The following is a 20,542-nucleotide window of genomic DNA, read 5'->3' as shown; positions in this document are numbered from 1 at the left end:
TGAGATTCTTTTTTTTTTTGGGATGTTTGCACCTGTATTTGCAATAAGCATTACAGACATTAAATATTTTCAGAGATATGCAACACAACCCGGGGAGTTTGAAGTACAGCTTCATATTATCAACTCCTCCCTCCGTCCCAAAATGTAGCTATTTCCGGCTATAAATCTGGACGCTACGTTTTGGGATGGAGGGAGTGTAAGACTATAAACCTCTGAGAATTTTTTTTGAAGTGAAGTGACGGTCAGAGCTTGGAGCTGATACTGCAAGAAGAGGTAGCAGCAGCAGCAGTGTCATGCGAGTTCCTGAGAAGCCTCCTCAAAACTTTTCCAGCAGGTGACTTGGGAATTGCCTCCACAAATACCACCTTCCTCACTCTCTTATATGGAGCAACCTGCATCACAACATGTTACATTTCACTTACTTCATCTTAGCAACCTTCATACATGTAAGATCATAAGGTTTACATCTGAGGACACTTGGGTTTGAGGAATATAATTGTTCAAACAGATGAGGAATGAAATTGTATAATGGAAGCGCAAATGCTCAATATTGTTAATGAGTTTGCAATATAGAAGTATATGTAACTAAAGACTTGTTGAGGTTTAAAACATTTGGAAGAAAGAAAACAAAAACACTGCTTCTTTGATGTGTAGTAGATTGTTCATACCTGCTTGGCCACATACTCCATCACTTGCTTACAAGAAAGGTTGCTTCCAGATCTCCTCACCACAAAAGCTACTGGTATCTCTCCAGCTTCTTCATCCTCAGCACTATGTATAACAAAACAGGAGAATTAAAAGAAGCAAGCTGAAGAACATGGTGACAAATATTATAGACCATACTGTTTCAGTCTTTCAGAAAGGAACCAAAAAAAGAAAAAAAACACTTACGATGTCACAGCAACATCAAGAATTTCAGGGTGGTGGATCAAAACTTCTTCCAAGTCCCCCGGAGCTATCTGGTGATAACCAAGGAAAACGACCAGATCAAGACTTTCTTACATTATATACGAACTCTCTTCTTCAAAATTAACACAAAGAACAAGAACAACAACTGGGTTTTTCTTCTCATTTTTTTTCGCCGGACCAGCGGTAAATAAGTCGGCTAAATTTCAAAGGTGGCAACAGGAGGCCATACCTGAAATCCTTTGTACTTGATTGTGTCCTTCAAGCGGCCTACAATGTATAGGTAGCCATCCAGATCAAAGTAGGCAATGTCTCCGGTACGCAACCAGCCATCCTTTCTCGTGCAGGCATCATCATCATCACTCAAGTAACCTGTCAAGAAGCAAATTTTTGTTGACTCAAATATATATACAAATGAACATAGAAGAAAAGTATGGCATTAACAACATGAAGTACTCACAAAGCAACAACACTACAGCAAGGTCAAAAGAAACGAAATTAAGCTAAACCACAGGACAACCAAATTAACAATGACAGGTAAAAAGAGCTGAAGGATTATGTAAATCTGAAAGCCATGCATCCATGAAATGGTAGTGCAATACTACCTTTCATGATTCCTGGGCCATGGAGCCATAGCTCCCCTGAGAAGCCTGGAGGCAAACATGAACTACTCTCAAGATGAACAATCTTGGCGTGCATGTTGGGGGCCAAAAGGCCTACCGAGGTATACTTTTTGTGCTTGCTAGTGTTAAATCCGCGAGTTCCTACGGCAGTAGATTCTGTCATGCCATAACCCTGCAGTGTACATTTCAAAATTAGTTAGTGTGTTGATTCTATTCATCAGGTGATTGATTCTATCTTATCTATCAATCATGAATGGAAATAAATTCTACTTTTAAATAATCGAAATAAATCCTACATACCACCTACGTAAAAAGAAACATTATGAATCTGGACGAAGGCCTGTCTAGGTTTATAGGCAAAAGTGAAGTCTTTTTGGGAATGTGGGTAATATTCAATAATAATGAAAATAAATCCGGCCTCTACATAAACCTATTCCAGCCACAAAATAAATTTTACTTAAATAGCATAAAAGGAAAATAGCTGGAATCAAATTATTCAAGAAAATCTGAAGAGAAAAATAGTTGAACACAAATTTCAGACGAACTGATTACTAGCAAAACTAACAAAATCAAAATGAAATAGTGAGCTCATGACCTGAATGAAGTCGACGTGGGGGAAAGCCTGAAGGAATTCGTGGATGAGCGCGGCGGTGATCGGAGCCGCGCCGCACGAGACCTGCACCAGCGAGGCCACCTGCGACGGCGGCACGCCGCCGGCCGCGGCGGCCCTGACCATGGCCGCCATGATGGGCGGCACGAGCGGCATGTGCGTCACCTTGTACCTCCCGATGGCGGCGACGGCGTCGCCGGCGTCGAATCTCCTCATCACCACCACCGTGGCACCGATCGAGAGGAGGCCGACGGCGAAGAGGGAGAGGCCGTACACGTGGGACATGGGCAGCGCCGCCATGTAGACATTTTCGCGAGCACCTCGCGCGTGGTACTGCGACGCCTCGAACCGGACGAACAGCTCCGTCATGGCGATCAGGTTGCGGTGCGTCAGCACCACCCCCTTGCTCCTCCCCGACGTCCCCGACGAGTAGAGGATGGCCACCGCGTCGTCCTGGCCCACCACCGGGACCGCCGTCTCGGTGCCGTCGCCGCCGCCGCCGTCGAGCATGGCGCGGAACGCGGCGAACACGCGTTGGTCGTCGTCGCCGTCGTCGGCCGCGGCGGAATGGTCCAGGATTTCGGGCACGAGGACGACGGGGGCAGCGAGAGGCGGGAGCCTCGCGGCGCCGTCGCGCGAGGCGAGGACGAGGCATGCGCCGGTGGCCCGCGCCTGGGCGGCAATCTCGGCGGGGGAGCTGGAGGGGTTCATGGTGGTGGCGACGGCGCCGGCGGCGAGCACGGCGAGGAACGAGACGGGGAACGCGACGGAGTTCGGGAGGAGCAGCAGCACAACGGACCCCTTCCGAACGCCATGGCGGCGGCGGAGCCCCGCGGCGAGGGAGGCGACGAGGCGGCGGAGGTCGGCGCGGGACACCGCGGACGCGGTGGCGGCGTCGACGAGGGTGGGGGCGCCCGGGTCGGCGAGGGGGAGGCGGGCGAAGAGGTGGGCGACGAGGGTGAGGGAGGGGTCGGTGGGGAGCGCCACGGGAGGGTGGATGCTGCTGTAGATTCCGGTGGCGGCGGAGTAGAACGGCGGCGGCGGCGGCTGCGAGATGCGGCCGCTCGAGCAGCCGGCGTTCCGGGCGGCGGCGATCGCGTCGCGCTGCATTGCCGGAGAGGAGAGTGAGGCGAGGGCGAGGGCGGTGGTGGGGGCGTGTGAGCGGGAAGCGGAGTGCGGCGGCGGCGGCGGCGGGAGGAAGAAGAGGGCGCGCGGTTACGGTTTTTAAAGAGGACTTCGGATTTTGTTTTTCTTTTTCCTTTTTCATAAAAAAAAAGTTAATAATGGTAATATTTTAGTATTCCCTACCAAATATATATCACCCACTACCTCTATTTCAAAGTAGATTAACTTTTAACATACAAATATTAATTACAGAGATTTGATATGAATTAGTTTATTTTATAAATAAGATTTTAAAAAAGAAAGATCTAAAGATTTTATCTTTTCTTTTTTTCAATTACATGGCAGACATACATCACTACATACGCAACACCACAGTCACATCCACACGAATGTGTCCTCTAATAGATGCTCTAAGAGATGGAAACCAATGGTACATTCCTGATCTCATTGCATATTGGTAATATCCCGGTTAAAAATCCACTTACATATGCGTCGTATTGGTGGACACTAGAATTTCAGTCTTGGTGAGTGGAGCAATGCAAGAGCACGCAGGTGGGTGAGATGATGCAACAACGGTTCCAGTTTTGAAAAGGACTACTGATTTTTTTTATTTTTACAAAATTAATAGTGGTAAATATATACTCCTTACCATATTCATCCTATATGTAGTAATCCTATCCTATACAGCTCTATATAGTTATTGGTATTTATTGTAGTATTTATCTTATATTAGTATTTTTTTTCTATTAGGTGATGTTGATCCATATCTCTCTATCTATATTATATCATTTTAATTGGGATAATAAACTTAGGCCAGAAATCATATAAAAGCATTCAATGCTCAAATTTCATCGAGCGGTTCATATCGCATTTACTCTGTCATCTAATGGTTCAGAAACGATTTCCAAATCTATAAATCCTATATAAGAGTAACCTCATTAACTGAGAGATTTGGTGTAGCATAGCTGAGAAACGATTTCCAAATCAATAAATCCTATATAAGAGTACACCAAATCTCAGTTAATAATAGATTTCGAAATCGTTTATGAAGCCGAACAAGTCTGTTCAATACGGTACGATATCGTCGACATCGCCAGGAGATGCCGCACCAAGCAAGCATATAACAGAACGATCGTTCAGGAAGTACAGAAGCATATGGTTCAATTTTTTAAGGCAGCGTTCAATCATGATGTTGGGGCATGAGCTATAATTGTGGTATGAAAAACGTGACATATTGTTAGCGAATAATTAAATAAATACTAACTATTAGTATCTAACGTACTAGTTAGTATTTTTTTTTCTATTACGTGATTGCTTCCATATCTATCTATATATACATATACTAGGGTTGTAATATGTTAATCAGAAATATCCGCGTTAGATTGGAAATTTTGATTTAAATATAACTTTATAAGAGGTTGGACATCGTGTTAGCTTTTCTCTGAAATCTTGATACATTGAAACATTATAAAGGAATTTCATAGAATTTTGATTGCTCCAATTCTTAGTTCTAATGGCCTAGAAGAAAAATTCCCTAAAATCCCACATAATTCGTTCACGAATTCTTTTCCCAAAGGAGGCCTGTAAACTTCACAAAGTTATAGCCAATATAGTCTTAAATATACTAATGATGATAAAACTTTAGAAAAGTCGAAGGTGTGGATTCTTCTATGAGAACAGTAGCAAACTAGCAACCACACATAACCATTTGAAATGGAAGGTGCGGAAATAGAACATGTCGTCGAGTGTTGCTAATTGACACAGACGCGTCTATCCACACATGCGCTTTTCTTCACGTTTTTTTTGTGTTTTTTGCAACTATTTTTCTTGCGTGCCTTTTTTTGTGATTTTTTTTATTTTTAATGTATTTAGAATTTGAATTTTTCACCTCAAATTTTAAAATATTATGTTAAAAACTTTCAACTCGAATTTGGACTCAAATTTCAAAATTTTCATCTCAAGACTCAAAACTCAAAACTTAAATTTTAAAACTTTCAACTACAAAATTCAAAATTGAATATATCTTGATTGAAAGTTTTCAAATGTAAGTTAAAAGTTTCAAATCTTGATTTGACTTGAAAAGTTTTTAAAACTTGAGTTAAAAGTTTTAAAATTTAAGTTGAAAGTTTTTAAATTTGAGTTGAATGTTTTACATTTTGATATGAAAATTTTGAAATTTGAGAAGTAATTCAATTTGGAGTTGAAAGTTTTTTTTTTAATTTGAGTGGAAAGTTTTGAATTTTGAAAATTGAGTTAAAAAGTTTTGAAATTTTGACATGAGTTTTTAAATTAAAATTGCAAGTTCTAAATGTCACAAAGCAAAAAAAAAACCATCCATAAAAACTGCAATGTGCTAACCATACGACTAATTACGTGAATCGTCAAAAATCACAAAAATAGTTATAATTCCGATTTTCACGGCAGTAAACAACCCACACATACGGGCACGTTCATTGATGCATGCAACACTCCGCTTCTATAGCACATACACACGTATTAGATTTTTCACACATCGTCGCCCTCAAATCCTCATATTATTATTTTCAAACGGAAGGTGTAGAAGTAGAACACACCGTCAACATGGTATCTTCATTCTTTTTTTACAACGGGGATGATATATTCTTTTTTTATAGTAATTAAGAAATTACAAGGGTAATTATAGTATTTCTTCGAAAAAAAGTTGTATATGCATCGTAAGAAATAATTATGATGTAATTAATTAATTAGAGTGGCAACTACCTTCAAATTTAATATAAGATTTGCTAGAACGATAAGTAAATTGAAATAGAGCGAATATGTTTTCCGCAATCAGCTGCATGTGTAGTATAATGTTGTGCGAATAATTTTCTCCCACGATGCTTTTATTCCTACTTAGCACCTTTAATTGTCTCAAATATTTCTAGCAGTAACTGTAACCACATTAATCAATAACAAATACTGTTTATTTATTAATTCATTCTTGCCACGACTCAAAAAATTGATAAATGAGGATCACTAATTTCCGATTTACAACCTACATGGTACTACCTCAGTCCACAAATATAAGGATCCTGACTGTGCACATAGATAGCTGAATTACCACAAAAAATGTTCTACTCTATGCCATATAGTACCACACTATCACTGTAGTAGCAAGATGTACTCTCTTGCATCTTCTGTGCATAATTTTGAATTATGAGATAGGTTTATTGACTTTTGCAGTATTCTCTGGAGATCTCATCCTAACAAGGAAAGGATCAATCGTGAATAGTACACTCACTGTTGATCTAGCACGTACTACTTCTGAATGAAAGTCAACCGAGAGGTTTATACCTTTGAGATATATAAATGGCCCATTTCACTTATACATAGGCTTATCCGTACTAATTAATAATTAAAACGTTAACATAACTTAAAGATAAAAATTTTATATAATATAAATGTTCTTAGCTATTCAACAGCAGATGTTGTAAAATAAATTATGATGAAAAAACCACAAAGTCTTTAAATTTATGTTTTAATTTTTAATTTTTAGCTTATAAATATAAGCATATGCGAAACAATGGGGCATATCCTTATTTATCCCTAAAATTTAACCCAATTAATGTCCACATATAATCACAAGCAAATAAAGGACGTGTGAATTTGATGTAGAATAGAACAAAACCAAAGAAACCTACCTGAGAGAGATAAATGGACGGAAAAACCACAAACCCAAAAACTTTTATGGAAATAAAAGTTATCTAAAATCGATGGAGAAATTGACGCAGTCGGTCTGACCATCAACTCCGATCTAACGACAGTGCCGCCGCCGGTCCGACCATGCATAGTCAACATTCATGCCTCCCGATCATCATCCATCGCTGCTGCTGCTGCTGCTTGACCACGCAAAGCCAAAGTCACCAGTCACCACATGCCACACATGCATGTATATATCCATCACACATGCATACTGCACGACACAGTACAGACATATGCATGCCATGTTACAGTACCGCGAGTATTATTGTAGCAACTCCGCTCCATTTTTCTTCCAGTTTTCATTCGCGAACATTGACGCTTGCACGCACACCTCGTAAAGCCTGTTACGAAGATTTCTCCTACACGGTGTCTATCTACCGTGTGTCATCTCGTATCCAACTTCGTCACCCGTTATCTTTAATCGTTTGGACTTCAACTCCTCCTTTAGTCTAATCCCCACCCCCACCGTTGACCGAAGGTGACCTCCAAGAATCATAACTCTAGTAACTTCTCATATGGTATCCTGATCGCACTAGACTTCTGCTCCTCCATGAGTATAGTCACGATCCTTACCATTGATCAAGGCTGACCTCAAGTCACCTGCACATAATCAGAAAAAACAACTGTTTCAATTCTAACACATATATCACAACATGATCCACATTAATCACACGCACTCACATCAACATCCACACACTTTCTCAAACCAATTCATTGATTAAATCATTTGTAAAGCCAATTGTTCATCACAAATATTAATCATGATAATAATTTCACATTTGATAGAGACAAATTTTAAATATGGAACCATCACATGATGTAAACTTCCCAATTTACATATTTTAGATCGGTTTTCGTTAGCATGTTTTTTAAATTACTAAACGATGTATATAAGTGAAAACTTTACTTTAAAGTATCAAATAAATTTACTTTTGAAGATTATAATAATAAAACTCAATTAATCATACACTAATGATTATTTTTTTTGCACACGCTGACTTCATCGACATCTTAATTTATCTCAAACGCTACCACGTATGCATTCTATCTCTGTCCGATATTAAAAACACGACTTGGATATAGAGTTTAATTCTGAACATGCTTGGCTGACCATGCATATTGAAAATTCTTTTTTTTTGCGCAGATATTGAAAATTCAAACCCTGTATAATATCAGAAAAAGATAGGAATGAAGCTAGCAACCTTTCGCCTCTTAAAATTAATGTTTATGTAAATAATAATAAAAGATTCAAAAAGTACAACTATGCCCTTGTTTAGTTCCAAACTTTTTCTTCAAACTTGCAACTTTTCTATCACATCAAAACTTTCCTACACACATAAAACTTCCAACTTTTCCGTCACATCTCGTTCCAATTTTAACCAGACTTTCAATTTTAGCGTGAACTAAACACACCCTATTTCCCAAACCTACTTGGAAATTTCTAGACCTCAAAAATTAAAAGCTGGAACTTAATTTGAACTTGGGGCCTGAGGCATGAAACTTGCAAATATATATGACACCTGAAATATGCTGTGCTTGGACGATTATTTGTCGATCATATAAATGAACAACTATATGCTACTCCTTTGTAATTGGGTATATATCGATGGTTTCCATCTTTAATTATGTTTGGATATATTCTCTGAGAAAACCTGAATACACAATTTTAATTAGTCTCCTCCATCTCCAAGACTACCCTATGAATTTGATGACTTCATAAAAGCAAATAACGTGTACATATATAGATGCATGCATAATTAATCGCATTGGAGGTTCAGGAAAGTCAGGGTCGACCCTGTCGTCAGTCTTACAGACCGTGGCGGCTTTGCATGTGATGGTGTGCTAGTATGCATTAATGTTACTACCACATCCATGAGCAAGAAAAAAAAAGACAATCTTCACCCACGTTAAATTAATCTCATATACGATATGATTATGACAAATGACTCACACACATAGAGACTATTACATTATAGAGTTACAAAATTTTTTTATGTCTAATCATGCTTGGTACTATGGTTCCAAAGTCCTCTCTTGTAGTGGTTTTGACATCAATGTCCACGGAAAGTAGTTTGTAGCAGCCTCTCGTACGTGCACTCCACAAGTTCTTTTGTAAGTCGTTAACACTAGACGCCTAATTAGGTCTAGCGGTGGGTCAAGCCTTTCCTCTTTGTGAGAGGTGTTTATTTTCCTCCTTTTTTCTTGTATATACCTTTGTTTTTTCTTAATGAAATGGAATGTATAGCCAGAAGTGAAGCCCCTTTCAAGCTTTAGTCTTCCTCAAGTGCTCCCACTAGCGAATGTGGTTGAATTATTCCTTCTATGGTTCCACATAAGAAACCAGTACAAATATAACCTACATGTTTAATCAAACTATGAGCTAGAGGTCTTTTGACTTTCATTTGGGCCTAGAAACATATGTAAATTTCATGTATGCTACAACCTCGAGTTGAGAGGACAAAGCTCTCCTGCATTTTTGAGAAAAAAAAAGATATGGTTCAAAAGTCTGCGAAACATATACGACATATCTCTGGAAGTGTAGTCTATAAATATCATTATACATTGTGAGTGGCACCATAGAAAACACACGTCGCTACTCGGGAGTAAAGGGGGTTACAAACCAGGAGAGAAGAGTGTTTCTCCAGTAGTGCACATAAAATAGAGGGTAGACCAATTATTCTCCATGGAATATATGGAGTATATGGTTAAAATGCAACAGTTTTCAAATAAAATACAATAGTAGTATAAAGCCCTACAGCAGTCTGAGAGCTCTCTGCTGACTTGTTATTGCACAAAAATGTGGAAAATCAGTAGTAAGTAAAAAGCTCTGTGGCCCCATCGTTTGGCTTATTCGTGGGATAAGCCAAACCGTATATTTGCAAACAGAAAGTAATTTATGAATAAAACTTTTATATACGTGTTTTTAGCGATTTAAAAGTAAAGATTGAAAAATAAACTTCGATGAAAAAACCTCCTAAAACCATCTTCAAATTTTAGGTTGAAAATTTAAATTTTGGCTGATAATTATAAGTATATGCGAAAAGATGAGACCTCTAGTCTCTGGTCTGAAGGAGAAGTGGGAAGATGGGCTGCTTTTGAGGCTGGAATTCAGCTTATGCTGGCCCAGTTTAAAAGCCCAGCCTGATTCAACTAGATATAAATTTGGACCTCTACCATTTCTTTTTGTTAGTTGAAAGGCTGGTTATTGTTTAAGCTGCTGACAATTGGCATGCGCACCATGCTTGTCATTTGCCATTTACATGCCAATGTTCTCTGAGCAACGTGAAGGGTGTCATTTTTTTTTTTAAAAAAAACTGATGGTCACGCTTTAAAGTCTAATGTGATAATGTCCCGTTTGCACCGTCATCTTCTTCATCGACTCTTCGAACACATGTTTGTTATTATACATTTTATAGTAGTTTATATTCGTGAGCGGTTATTTACTTCCTGTTGTTAAATTTGGACTTTAGTTCTTTCAATTTTTCAAATAAACTGGAGAGAATACATTTGATCCTTATCATCTCCGGTTTGGTTTTTTTTCCGGTGCTCGTACGGGAGTACAATTCCTAAAGGGAAAAAAAAAACTACGGTCAAAGTATATAGTTATCCCAGAGTAATAATTTAGGTATTGTGGTACTGCCCTTAAATGTGCAATTAAATACCCTTTCCTACACAAACACCTATACCAAATAAGTATATTAAGGAAAATGTCTCTTAACACTTAGTAGTAGTAAAAAAACAAGCTTAAACTGCAACGTGTCACTTACATGTGGGCCCAGACCCCACATGCAAGTGACACCTTCAATACCATTTTGCAACACACATTCTTCACGTGTTATATATAAATTTGAGAAATTATATAATTTGAGGAATTACTTTGCTTTCAGATTTCCCAAAGAGACGCTTTAAAGCAGCGGACTCCTCGTAGGTGTTCGACGCTTCGCCTTCGCCTTCGCCGTGAGCAAAGCAAACCCAATCAAGAACACCATGGTCAAACCCATCGGCTCTCTCGCCATCGCCGCCGTCGTCCCGCTCCTCGCCGCCCTGTGCCTCGTCTCCTGCACCGGCGGCGACGCCCGGTGGTGCGCTCCCGTCCCGTCGATGACCGTCGAGCAGGCGTGCGACGCGGTGTGCGGCACGGCGCACATGCTCAAGCTCTGCCTCCGCACGCTCCAGCCGCGCGCGCGCCGCGGCGGCGGCGAGCACCGGCGCCGTCGGGACGACGCCGTCACGCGCTACGTCGGCGCGGCCGCGCGCGGCGCGCTCGACGCGTACGCCGCCACGGCGGCGGCGAAGCGGGGGATGCAGTACAGCGCCGCGCTGCCCGCCGAGGAGAGGACGGCGCACGAGCGGTGCATGGCCGGGTACGACCTCGCCGTGCGCTTCATGGGCCGCGTCGCCGGCGACCTGGCGAGCTGCGAGACGGCGGCGGCGCGCCTGAGGGACGACTGCGACGGCAGCCTCGCCGGCATGGACGCGTGCAGGAGGAAGCTGTTCGGCTACCCGGCGTCGCCGCTGTACGGCCGGAACCTCGCCGACCGAAACAAGACCATGCTCGTCGGCTTGCTCTCGAACCTCGTGCCGATGCCGACACCGCCGCCGCCGCCGACGCCGTCGCCGTAGCCGTCGCCGGAGACCTAGACGACGCCATTGTTGCTCACAGTTTGCTTGGTCTAAAAATGCGATGGCTCTTGCATCGATCGAATCTAATGCACGGTCAAATTTACTGGATCTATACATGTTTTGCACTTTGGCTTGCTAATGTTCGTCGAAATTTCGCATGAATCTTGTCAAAATTCGTCGTAGATGATCAATTGGTGGCAGCAATGCGTTCAAAAACAAAAAGATAAAAAGATGGTGATGTTTGCGGCACATGTGACAAGATTAGCAACACGCACACGCAAATTACATATTGCAACTGAAAACTGATCAGTTAGCGTTTACGATATAAAGCCGTGAAATCATGGGAGGCAACCAAAAGGATTGAATTTGATCATTGTCAAACTTTTTTGTGCCTATGTTGAAAAAAATTCGTAGATCAAATATATGTATTTGGAGATCATAGTTGTGTCGTAAACAATAAGTTAAATAGAACACAGGGAAGCACTCAAACCGAAGCGGGAAATGTACGTGAATATTGTCATCGCTCACCATTTATTTCTTGTTAGAAGCAACGAAAACGGATGTATTAAAATATAGTTTTAAACTTTAATAATAGGGTGTCCGTGTGTTGCAACGGAATCTTGGGAAACACAAGCCTTTTGGTTTTTGACCTTTTATATTGCAACGGAACCTAGGGACGTGAGCCTTTTATAGTTTTTACACGTTTCCACTTTTCTTAATGAATTTTTTATGTGGGTAGGGAGAATAAATTCACGTGCGATCAGGAAGTGTGGACGAACCGATAAAACTCTCCTTTTAGTGTAGTATAGATTATCCCAAATATTAGATGTTGCCAGTAGTCGTCCACAAAATGATGTGCTAGTTTTCTAAGTAAATAAGAGTAATTATTCCCATTTTCGTATTTAATAAAAATAAACGGTTTAAGTTTGTTAGTTTTGACCCGATCTACCAAACATATTATTGTCGATAGTTTATCCAACTAATGTGACCAAATCTCTGACAACTAGGGAACTTGACCATTTCATACGAGAGGAAATCAGTTTTTTATTACATAATTCAATAGCTTAACTAGTAAAAATATTTGTATTTGGGCATATTGGTTTCTCGAGCTAATTTTTTTAAAAAATTACAGATACCAAACTTGTTCTTCTGTTTCTGTTTCAACTTCAATATTGTGTTAATCTAAATAATTCAAACTGGAAACTAGTAAATAGTAATTGCCAGGTTATCCATGACATGTCCCCCCTTGAATTAATCCCTATTTTACTATTTTCTTCATTCGAATAATTTCAAAACTAGAAATCTGTATTGGTGTCAAGGTTATGGATACCACATACCTAATAGTAGTTGACTAAATCTCGACAGGATCCACCACATATCATGTCTTATACGAACTGACCTCGAGGGAGTTCCGGATAAGGAAAGACAACTAGAGTTCTACATGGAAACGACAAGTACTACTCGGATTGTATCCATATTGATTTCCCTAGTTCTACTTGAACAAGGGGACACCTATGGGTATAAATACAAGCCCCCTAGGAGGAGAGGGGAGAGACAATCAACACCCAACACAATCGACATAGAAGCCACAACATACAAGCCAACATACGCCAAGACAAGCCGCCGGATATCGACATCAGAGATACGCTTGGATCGACCCTATCCGGTACCTTCAGAGGCTGGCCGTAGGGATCTAGCATTGTCTCTGATTCCGTCAGGGCGCGAGCTCGAGGAGGAAGGCTACCCTGTTGTCGACTACGAGTCAGACCTTCAGACCGCCATGTCGACAACAGTTAGATAGGCTACCCCACATATTGTACTGGTGTGATTATGGTGATGTAACGCCCCGCTTTTCGCGAGACGTTAAAAAGCTAATTTACAAAAATCCTAATTGCGAAAATTTCGTTCTTGAGTGATTGAGTCTAAGTTGTGCCATAGATCTCAATTAAAAATCCCTCCCTTGTCTCGATACCCTGTTATCAAAGATCGTCTCCTCAAAATTTTCATCCCAATATAGTCCCGAAGCTCGATTCCTTCTATTCGGAATCCCCTCCTGGAACCCCATCCGTAAACTTTGTCGAATGCCCGAACCCTAACTCCGTTCAGGGATTCACCTTCGCGTCATAAACTCTCTCCTTGGTTCCTTCAAACCGATTCTCAAATTCGAATTCAACCTCTCAGGTTTTGATTCATCTATCTTTCTCTCTTTATCGGTTCGTCAATCTACCCTTGTTTTATTTCTCGAACTTCTGACCCAAGTCTGAATATGCAAATCGAGATCACTTCCACCCTTGAACTCTAAACCCCAAGATTCAATCCCTTTCGCCTTGAGTTCTCCCCAAAATGATTTCCGTTCCGAAATAATCTCGAAGTCCGAACCCTTCTATTTAGACTTCTCTCCAAAATCCTTACCCACATATCTCGTTGAGTAGTCAAACTCAAGCTCCCAAGTTACACTCTCTTTCTCTCTAAATTATCCATCTCCCTTTGACTCGTCTCCGAATATTGTTCCCTTCCTTGACTCCTTCCTATTCTCCCGAGACCGAGTATCAACCTCGAAATTCGAATCCAGACTCCAACCCTAAAACCTCCCAATTAAATCTCTCTGTGAAAGTCTATTTAACCTCCCCCATAGGTTGGATTCCTTCTTCCTTTTTCCGGTCCACCTCTTCCTTCTCTTCCATCCCGTCTCTCTCTGAGTCTCGACCTATCAACCTATCTACCTATCAATCTATCTATACATCGATCTACCTAACGATCTATCTATCTATCGATCCATCTATCTATCTACTATACCTATCTATATGTTTATCTATCCATTTGTCTATCCATTCCTCTACCTATCAACCTTTCTCTCTGTCTATCTATCTATCCTTGAACTCCTTCCCAAATATTTGTCCCAAGGTACAAGATTTCTTTGAAACCCCCCCTCCCAATAATCCTTGAGCCACCAAATACAAATATATCCCTAAAATATCAATTCTCGCTTTGAACTCCAACTTCCCATCGACATCGAGAATCATGCCTCATCGAAATTCCTTCCCATTCTCGAAAGTATCAAATTCGCTCTTTGAATCCCCTCCTTGGCTTCTCCAAACTTTGTTGAGCTCAAATATCCAAATTGAATTCAAATCCAGAAAGTCGATCCCTTCCTTTGAATCCTTACCGAATATTCGCTTCGACTACAAAAATATTCAATTCCCGTTTTGAATCCTTCTTCGACTCTTCCTTATGTTCCTAGAGTCCAAGTATCAAGGTTAAATTCCAAAATCCTTCTCAAATTCCCTCCAATTCAAATTGTCTCCACATTCAATCCATCTAAAAAAGTCTAGTTTGCCTCCCTCTGGCTTGTGGGCCGTTTCTTCTCGGTCCATTTCCCCCTGCCTATCTCCTCCCTCAGCCTCGCACGTGCGTCGCACGCGCCGAGCCGAGCCGAGAGATCGCTATCTCGTTCTTTCTCTCTCTCTCTCTCTCTCTCTCTCTCGCTCGCTCGCTCTCGCTCCTCGCCGCGCCAGTTCCTCGCCAATTCGAACCGCCACCGCCTTCGCGCGCGCTCGCGCGTGGCCGACCGGCCAGTCGCCGCCGCTGTCAGTCCTGCCGCGCCTGCGCCGCTCGGCCCCGCACCCCCTGCGACGCGTGCCCGGCCGCTCCAAGCCGCGTGCGTCCAACTCCCGGAGGCAGAGCCCTCTCTCCCTCCTCCTTTCTCCCAGAATGGCATGGGCAGAGCCCCCTTTTCCTCCCTCCCCTTTTGCTTTTTCCCCGACCGGCACCATCGACCCCTCCCCCCCTCTGCCGCCCGTGACCACGCCCTGCCGCCAGCTCCCCCTTGATCGCCTCTCCTTGACCGCCCACGAGGTCGGTTTCCTCCCTCCCAAAACCGACATCCCCCACCTCTATAAAATCTGAGCCGCCCCATCTCCCAATCTCTCTCGTTTTCGCTCTCGTCGCCACCATGCCATTGTCGCCTCCGCCCTATCTCCCAATCTCTCTCGTTTTCGCTCTCGTCGCCACTGCGCCATTGTCGCCTCCGCCCTGCTCACGCCGTCGCCGTCCGTCGCCGAGCACCGGGGGAGCCGGTGCGTGCGTGGACGCGTGACGCGGGACTCTGGGCGCCCATCTTCTTCCCTTCCCCGGCCCTACGTCGGAGAGCTCGCTCCCGCGCCGTTGGCTGCTCGTCACCGCGCCGTCCTGGCTCGGTAGTGCCTCCCTCCCGTTCCCCTTCCCCGCTCACCCTCGCCCCCTCTAGATTGCGTGGTAGCTTGGTAGCCCTGCCGAACGCGCGTAGACGCCGCCCTAAGGACCGCCGCCACCCGGCATGGCCCCGCCGCCATTGCCGCCCACCCCCGGAGGCCGCATCTCGTCGCCGGACCTCCACGGCGCCGCTCAGCCCCATCCGACCCCGGAAATGAGTTCCTTGAACACCGGAGATGCTCCCGCCGCCTTTAATTGAGTCCTCGTCGCCCCTCGGCGATTTCCCCTTTCTCTCGCCGCCGGTTGCCGCCATCGAATTCCACCGCCGTCGAACTCCGTACGACGAATCCGAGCCGTTGGCTCGCTCCTTCTCGATGCCCTCTTCACTCTGGTGTGCTCCTCGAAGACCAAATCCGTCGTGCTTGCTCCGGTGAACACGGCCGCCGTCCGCCGTCCATCTTGGCCTCCCCTTCTTCCTCCTCCCGCCGGCCCGCGTGGCTGCCACGAAGGCGCCACGTCGGCGCCACCTCGGCTTTGACCGAGCCGAGCCGGTCAGCCGCCTCCCTTCGCTCCCCGCTCGCGCGCGCGCACGGTCCATTGTGAGCCGTGAGGCTACGCGTGGGCCCACCGCTAACCGCGTCCACCCACGCGCCACTCGTGGACCGCCCCTCCTCACCGAACCCTAGCACGCGCCGCATGCACCGCTCCCACGGTGAGCCATGCCACCGACATGTGGGCCCGCTCAGGTCCCCGCGAGGTGAGCCCAGTCCACCCGGCTCCCCTCCCCCTCTCTCTCCCGCGCACCTTTGGGCCGCCTCGCCAGGCCGGCCAGCCCATTAAACTTGGCCGAGCCGCGCATTTCCTCTCGGGCCGTGCCAAGACGCACGGGAAAAGTCTGATTTCCCTCCCTCCATCTTTTTCTTTCCAAAAAGGGTTAATAAATTATTAAATCCTTTTTCCTTTGCCTCCATAAATCAATTCTCTATTCCAAAATCCCATGAATCATTTTCCTTGGTCTCGCACACCAGTGATTGTCAATAATATTCTTGAGAATATTATTTCTATAAATTCCAATAAATCATATCCTTTGCCCAGAAATTCCAATTATACTTCCAAAATCCATATCTCCCGATCCGTAACTCCGATTGACCCCGTTCCACTTCCAATAATTCCGTAAAATTGAGATCTATTTAATGGCACTATTATTTAGTCTAAATAGGATATTTTTCTTGGTCTTTTGTTTAGGTTTTTGATTGTTTGCGTATAGTTGCGATTACCGGATTTTCCGTCAATCGTGGATATCTCGAAGATTCGCGAAGCTCCGTGAAGACCCTGAGCAACGCAAGCCACCTTTGAACATCTTGAGCCTATATTTGAACTTAATTATATTGCTTGAAAAATATTATGCATTGATAGAATTGCACTTAATCTGCTTGCCCCGTCTGCAAGGCAGATTGGCGGGCCTACCTAACTTGTTGCATTTGATCCTTCCATTGTAATTGTTATATCATGTTCCCTTGTAACCATCTAGTTGCGCCTCGATATTCGTGCACTCTGTGCGAGTATCGACGGTCGCCTTCAAACTTAAAATTTGAGTAACTTCTTGGGTAAAACTTGGTTTACAAAAGGATTGGAAAACCCGACGCCTGAGTCGGTGCCTTGTGAAAGAAAATGAGTTTTAAAAATAAAACTCGCGACACAAGGCCATTCCTGGGCGTAATGCTTGTGTGGTCGCATTTAAGGACCGATTCCTTCGGAATTACATCCGAGCATACAATAGTGCGACCACACGGGTGAAATGGGACACTCCTGGCTGAGTAAATTGCTAATCGGGGGAGCCTTGATGCCGAGAGACATGTGGATTCAATGGGGTGGTGTCGGGGAGTACCCCCGGGCTTCCTGGCACAGTATGGTCTGGGACCTAACCTGTTGTTGGTCTGGAACCCCTCTCGTCGGCATATGGCAACCCTGTGTCTGCTCTCGAAATGCCTTGTAATGAAAGCCCTTAGGTCACCAGACGTGGCCGTTCTGCACGGGCTGGGTGATTCGGGTTAGTAATGTCGTGCGGGTAAAGTGTACCCCCTCTGCAGAGGTTAACAAACTGTTCGAACAGCCGTGCCCACGGTCATGGGCGGATGTGAGGTGATTCCTTAGCGTAGTTTTTGTTTTACCCTGTTTTATGAAAAGGTGTTAAGGTTTGGGAAACCTAATGCTTGGGAAGCAATTAGCTGTCCGGTAGACAGCAGGACCGGGAGTCCCTGGAAGTGATTGGTCGTTTGGGGACCACTATTATTGGGAAGTTTGGAAAAAATCGGTTTGGTTTGGGAAAAACTAGATTTGAAAGATCTTGATAAATAAATTTGTTACTTCTCACCCCGACCGAGCTGAAACTTGTCTCGCTCTGGTTGTGGAAAGCACACACTTAGATTGTTAAAAATCTTGAAAACAAAATTGATTGCTAAATTAACCAGCCTTCCCTTGAAGCTTGCATTAACCACCTAAGTTCCCCTGGCTTGCTGAGTACGTAAGTACTCACCCTTGCTCTATATAAATATAGTTCTGCTAGCTCTGGAGATGAAGTTGAAGTGAAGTAAAGATTAGGGTTTCGTCCTAGTTCCCTGCTGCTGCCTGTGGTGTTGGGTGTTAAACCGTTGGTTCCGCTGCTGCCGCTGTTGTTGGTGTTTGCCTCGTCCGTGTCGTCGGTTGCATTCTCGGGCTGTCTGAGCTGCAACCTAAGTTAAGGTAAATAAGTCATCTATTTATTTTAAGGATTGCAATGATTCATATTTGTCACCGTGGTTACCAGCGCTACATCCTGGGACTGGTACTGAGATCGCGGTTTCGTAAGAAGCGACTCGCGCTGTTTTTCCTATGACACGCTCCTATCAGGTGCCGTTGTACGGCGGTGCCGGATTGGGGTGTGACAGGTGAATAAAGAGCAATACCGGCTTCGGCCAACAGGATGTAGGGTTATTACCTGACAATTCAGGGGCCCGAACCTGTATAAAAATCACTGTCTCCATCTCTTTTACCTCAGTCTCGCATATATTCTAGCACCGACGATCCCCATACTATGCAAATACCAGAATTGCGACATCAAACGTCGACAACTGGCCTCTTTTCTAACCATTAGAGCATGCTCAAAGACAGAGCCCGGTATAGACTATCTTAAGTTGAGACGACAAAGTATCACAATTAATAATGCACCAAAATAATTTTCTATTATATTTTTTTTCCTTTTAATCCATGTTAACCCTTGTTAATTAAGCTTAACAAATGATTTTTGTCTCTTCTTTCCTATTTATCATACATGTTAGCAAACTTATCTTGCTAACAACTTTATATATGAAGAGCCCCTATTAATTATTGTTATACTTGTACATGACCTTATGTATGATTCGATTTGATATTAATTGATTGCAAGATTTATTCTCTTCTACACAGATTCCATAAATGGAGTAGTATTTATGTATTCTTGTTCTCTAGTGTAGTGTTGTGGACACCTTGGATACCTTAAATAGAGCGAGAAAAATCCAAGTAGTATCTGAGATCGCCATGAACACCATTCCTTTTCTCAGCCCACTCCTCGTCGCCGTCTCCCTGATCGTCGCCGGCGCCGGTGCCGGAGACGAGACGACGACGTGCCCCGGCGCGCCGTCGATGACGGTGGAGTCGGCGTGCCGCAACGTGAGCCACACGCAGGCGATGTACGACGCGTGCAAGGGCGCGCTCGCCGGCGTCCCGAACCCGATGAGCGACCACGACGCCACCGTCTACGCGCTCGCCGCGGCGCGCGGCGCGATGGCGTCGGCGGACGCCACCGTGGTGGCCGCCAACGAGCGGGTCACGTACAACGGGTCGCTCTCCGGCGAGGAGAAGGGCGCGTACGAGGGGTGCGTGGAGGCGTACGCGGCGGCCGAGCACGCCATGGGCGCCGTCCTGAACAAGCTCGGCGCCTGCAGCTTCGGCGGCGGCCTCGCCGACGACTACATGAGCGGCCTCCTCGCCGTCGAGAGCTGCAGGGACCGCGTGATCAAGCTGCCGGCGTCGCCGTTGTACGCCATGGTTCTCGTTGACCGCAACAAGGTGGGGCTAGCGTTGTTCCTCGGTAAATTGTTGGGCATATGACTTGATTAATACTACTATGTGGTAACTAATAAATAATTATAATAAGCATGTAGTTAACCGAATGGTTAGCTAATACTCCCTCCGTTCTCAATTGATCAACTTATTACATGGCTGCACCAAGACCAAAAAGACCAATAACTCTCTTGTAGCGCCCGTTCCGTCGTGGCGCCTAGCGGGAAAATTATCTCTTAAAAACCCTATCTGCGAAATTTGTTTCTTTGATTGTTGTCTAGTGTCCGTGCCATCTCAAGATCTCAATCCCCGATCTATCGTCGAAATCAAATCCGAATCCAAATCCTTCCAAATCGTTCCCTCCGCAAAGTTTAGTTTGCCTCCCCCGGGGTTCGATGGGCCGAATTCCGCTCGGCCCATCTCTCTCTCTCCTGGGCTCTCTTTCTCTCTCTCTCTCTCCCCCCCGGCGCGCTCCTTCCCCCCCCCCCCCGCTCAGCCTCGCCCGCGCGCTGCTCGCGCGTGCGAGAGTCGCCCCGAGCGCCTCTCTCCCTCCGCTCCGCTCCGCCCCGCCCGCGCACCGCGCGCGCGTGAGCGCGTGTGCCGCCGCGCCGAGCGCCCCCTCGCTCTCCGTCTCCCCATCCCTCGCTGCCGCTCCCCGCGTGCA

General features: G+C 44.6%; 3 protein-coding genes across 3 annotated transcripts; 2 read left to right on the top strand and 1 right to left on the bottom strand.

Annotated features, from left to right (window-relative positions):
• Positions 1–3: 3 nt before the first annotated feature.
• On the bottom strand, positions 4–3,350 carry LOC9269113 (4-coumarate--CoA ligase-like 3). The gene is made up of 6 exons (XM_015794712.3): positions 2,125–3,350; positions 1,512–1,701; positions 1,139–1,278; positions 892–959; positions 669–771; positions 4–392 (listed from the first exon to the last, which is right to left on the bottom strand). The coding sequence occupies exons 1-6, from the start codon at positions 3,247–3,249 to the stop codon at positions 243–245; spliced, it is 1,776 nt and encodes a 591-aa protein (XP_015650198.1). The 5' UTR covers positions 3,250–3,350; the 3' UTR covers positions 4–242.
• A 7,530-nt stretch (positions 3,351–10,880) lies between these two features.
• Positions 10,881–11,746, top strand: LOC107276952 (uncharacterized). The gene has a single exon (XM_015794114.3). It carries the CDS (start codon positions 10,972–10,974, stop codon positions 11,605–11,607), a length of 636 nt encoding a protein of 211 aa, XP_015649600.1. The 5' UTR covers positions 10,881–10,971; the 3' UTR covers positions 11,608–11,746.
• Positions 11,747–19,309: 7,563 nt separating this feature from the next.
• Positions 19,310–20,017, top strand: LOC4344643 (uncharacterized). The gene has a single exon (XM_015794098.3). The coding sequence runs from the start codon at positions 19,354–19,356 to the stop codon at positions 19,924–19,926; it is 573 nt and encodes a 190-aa protein (XP_015649584.1). The 5' UTR covers positions 19,310–19,353; the 3' UTR covers positions 19,927–20,017.
• Positions 20,018–20,542: the final 525 nt, after the last annotated feature.

This window comes from Oryza sativa, chromosome 8, assembly GCF_034140825.1.
Source record: "Oryza sativa Japonica Group chromosome 8, ASM3414082v1".
NCBI lineage: Eukaryota > Viridiplantae > Streptophyta > Magnoliopsida > Poales > Poaceae > Oryza > Oryza sativa.
This window is presented reverse-complemented; position numbering and strand designations above follow the sequence as displayed.

What these genes read in the sequence shown, in the direction of transcription:
- LOC9269113 (XM_015794712.3), bottom strand. Translation starts at nt 3,249, where the DNA reads ATGCAGCGCGACGCGATCGCCGCCGCCCGGAACGCCGGCTGCTCGAGC. An exon ending in CCCACGTCGACTTCATTCAG is followed by an intron (nt 1,702 to 2,124) that starts GTCATGAGCTCA and finishes TGTACACTGCAG; the next exon opens with GGTTATGGCATGACAGAATC. An exon ending in TCAAGTACAAAGGATTTCAG is followed by an intron (nt 960 to 1,138) that starts GTATGGCCTCCT and finishes GGTTATCACCAG; the next exon opens with ATAGCTCCGGGGGACTTGGA.
- LOC107276952 (XM_015794114.3), top strand. Translation starts at nt 10,972, where the DNA reads ATGGTCAAACCCATCGGCTCTCTCGCCATCGCCGCCGTCGTCCCGCTC.
- LOC4344643 (XM_015794098.3), top strand. Translation starts at nt 19,354, where the DNA reads ATGAACACCATTCCTTTTCTCAGCCCACTCCTCGTCGCCGTCTCCCTG.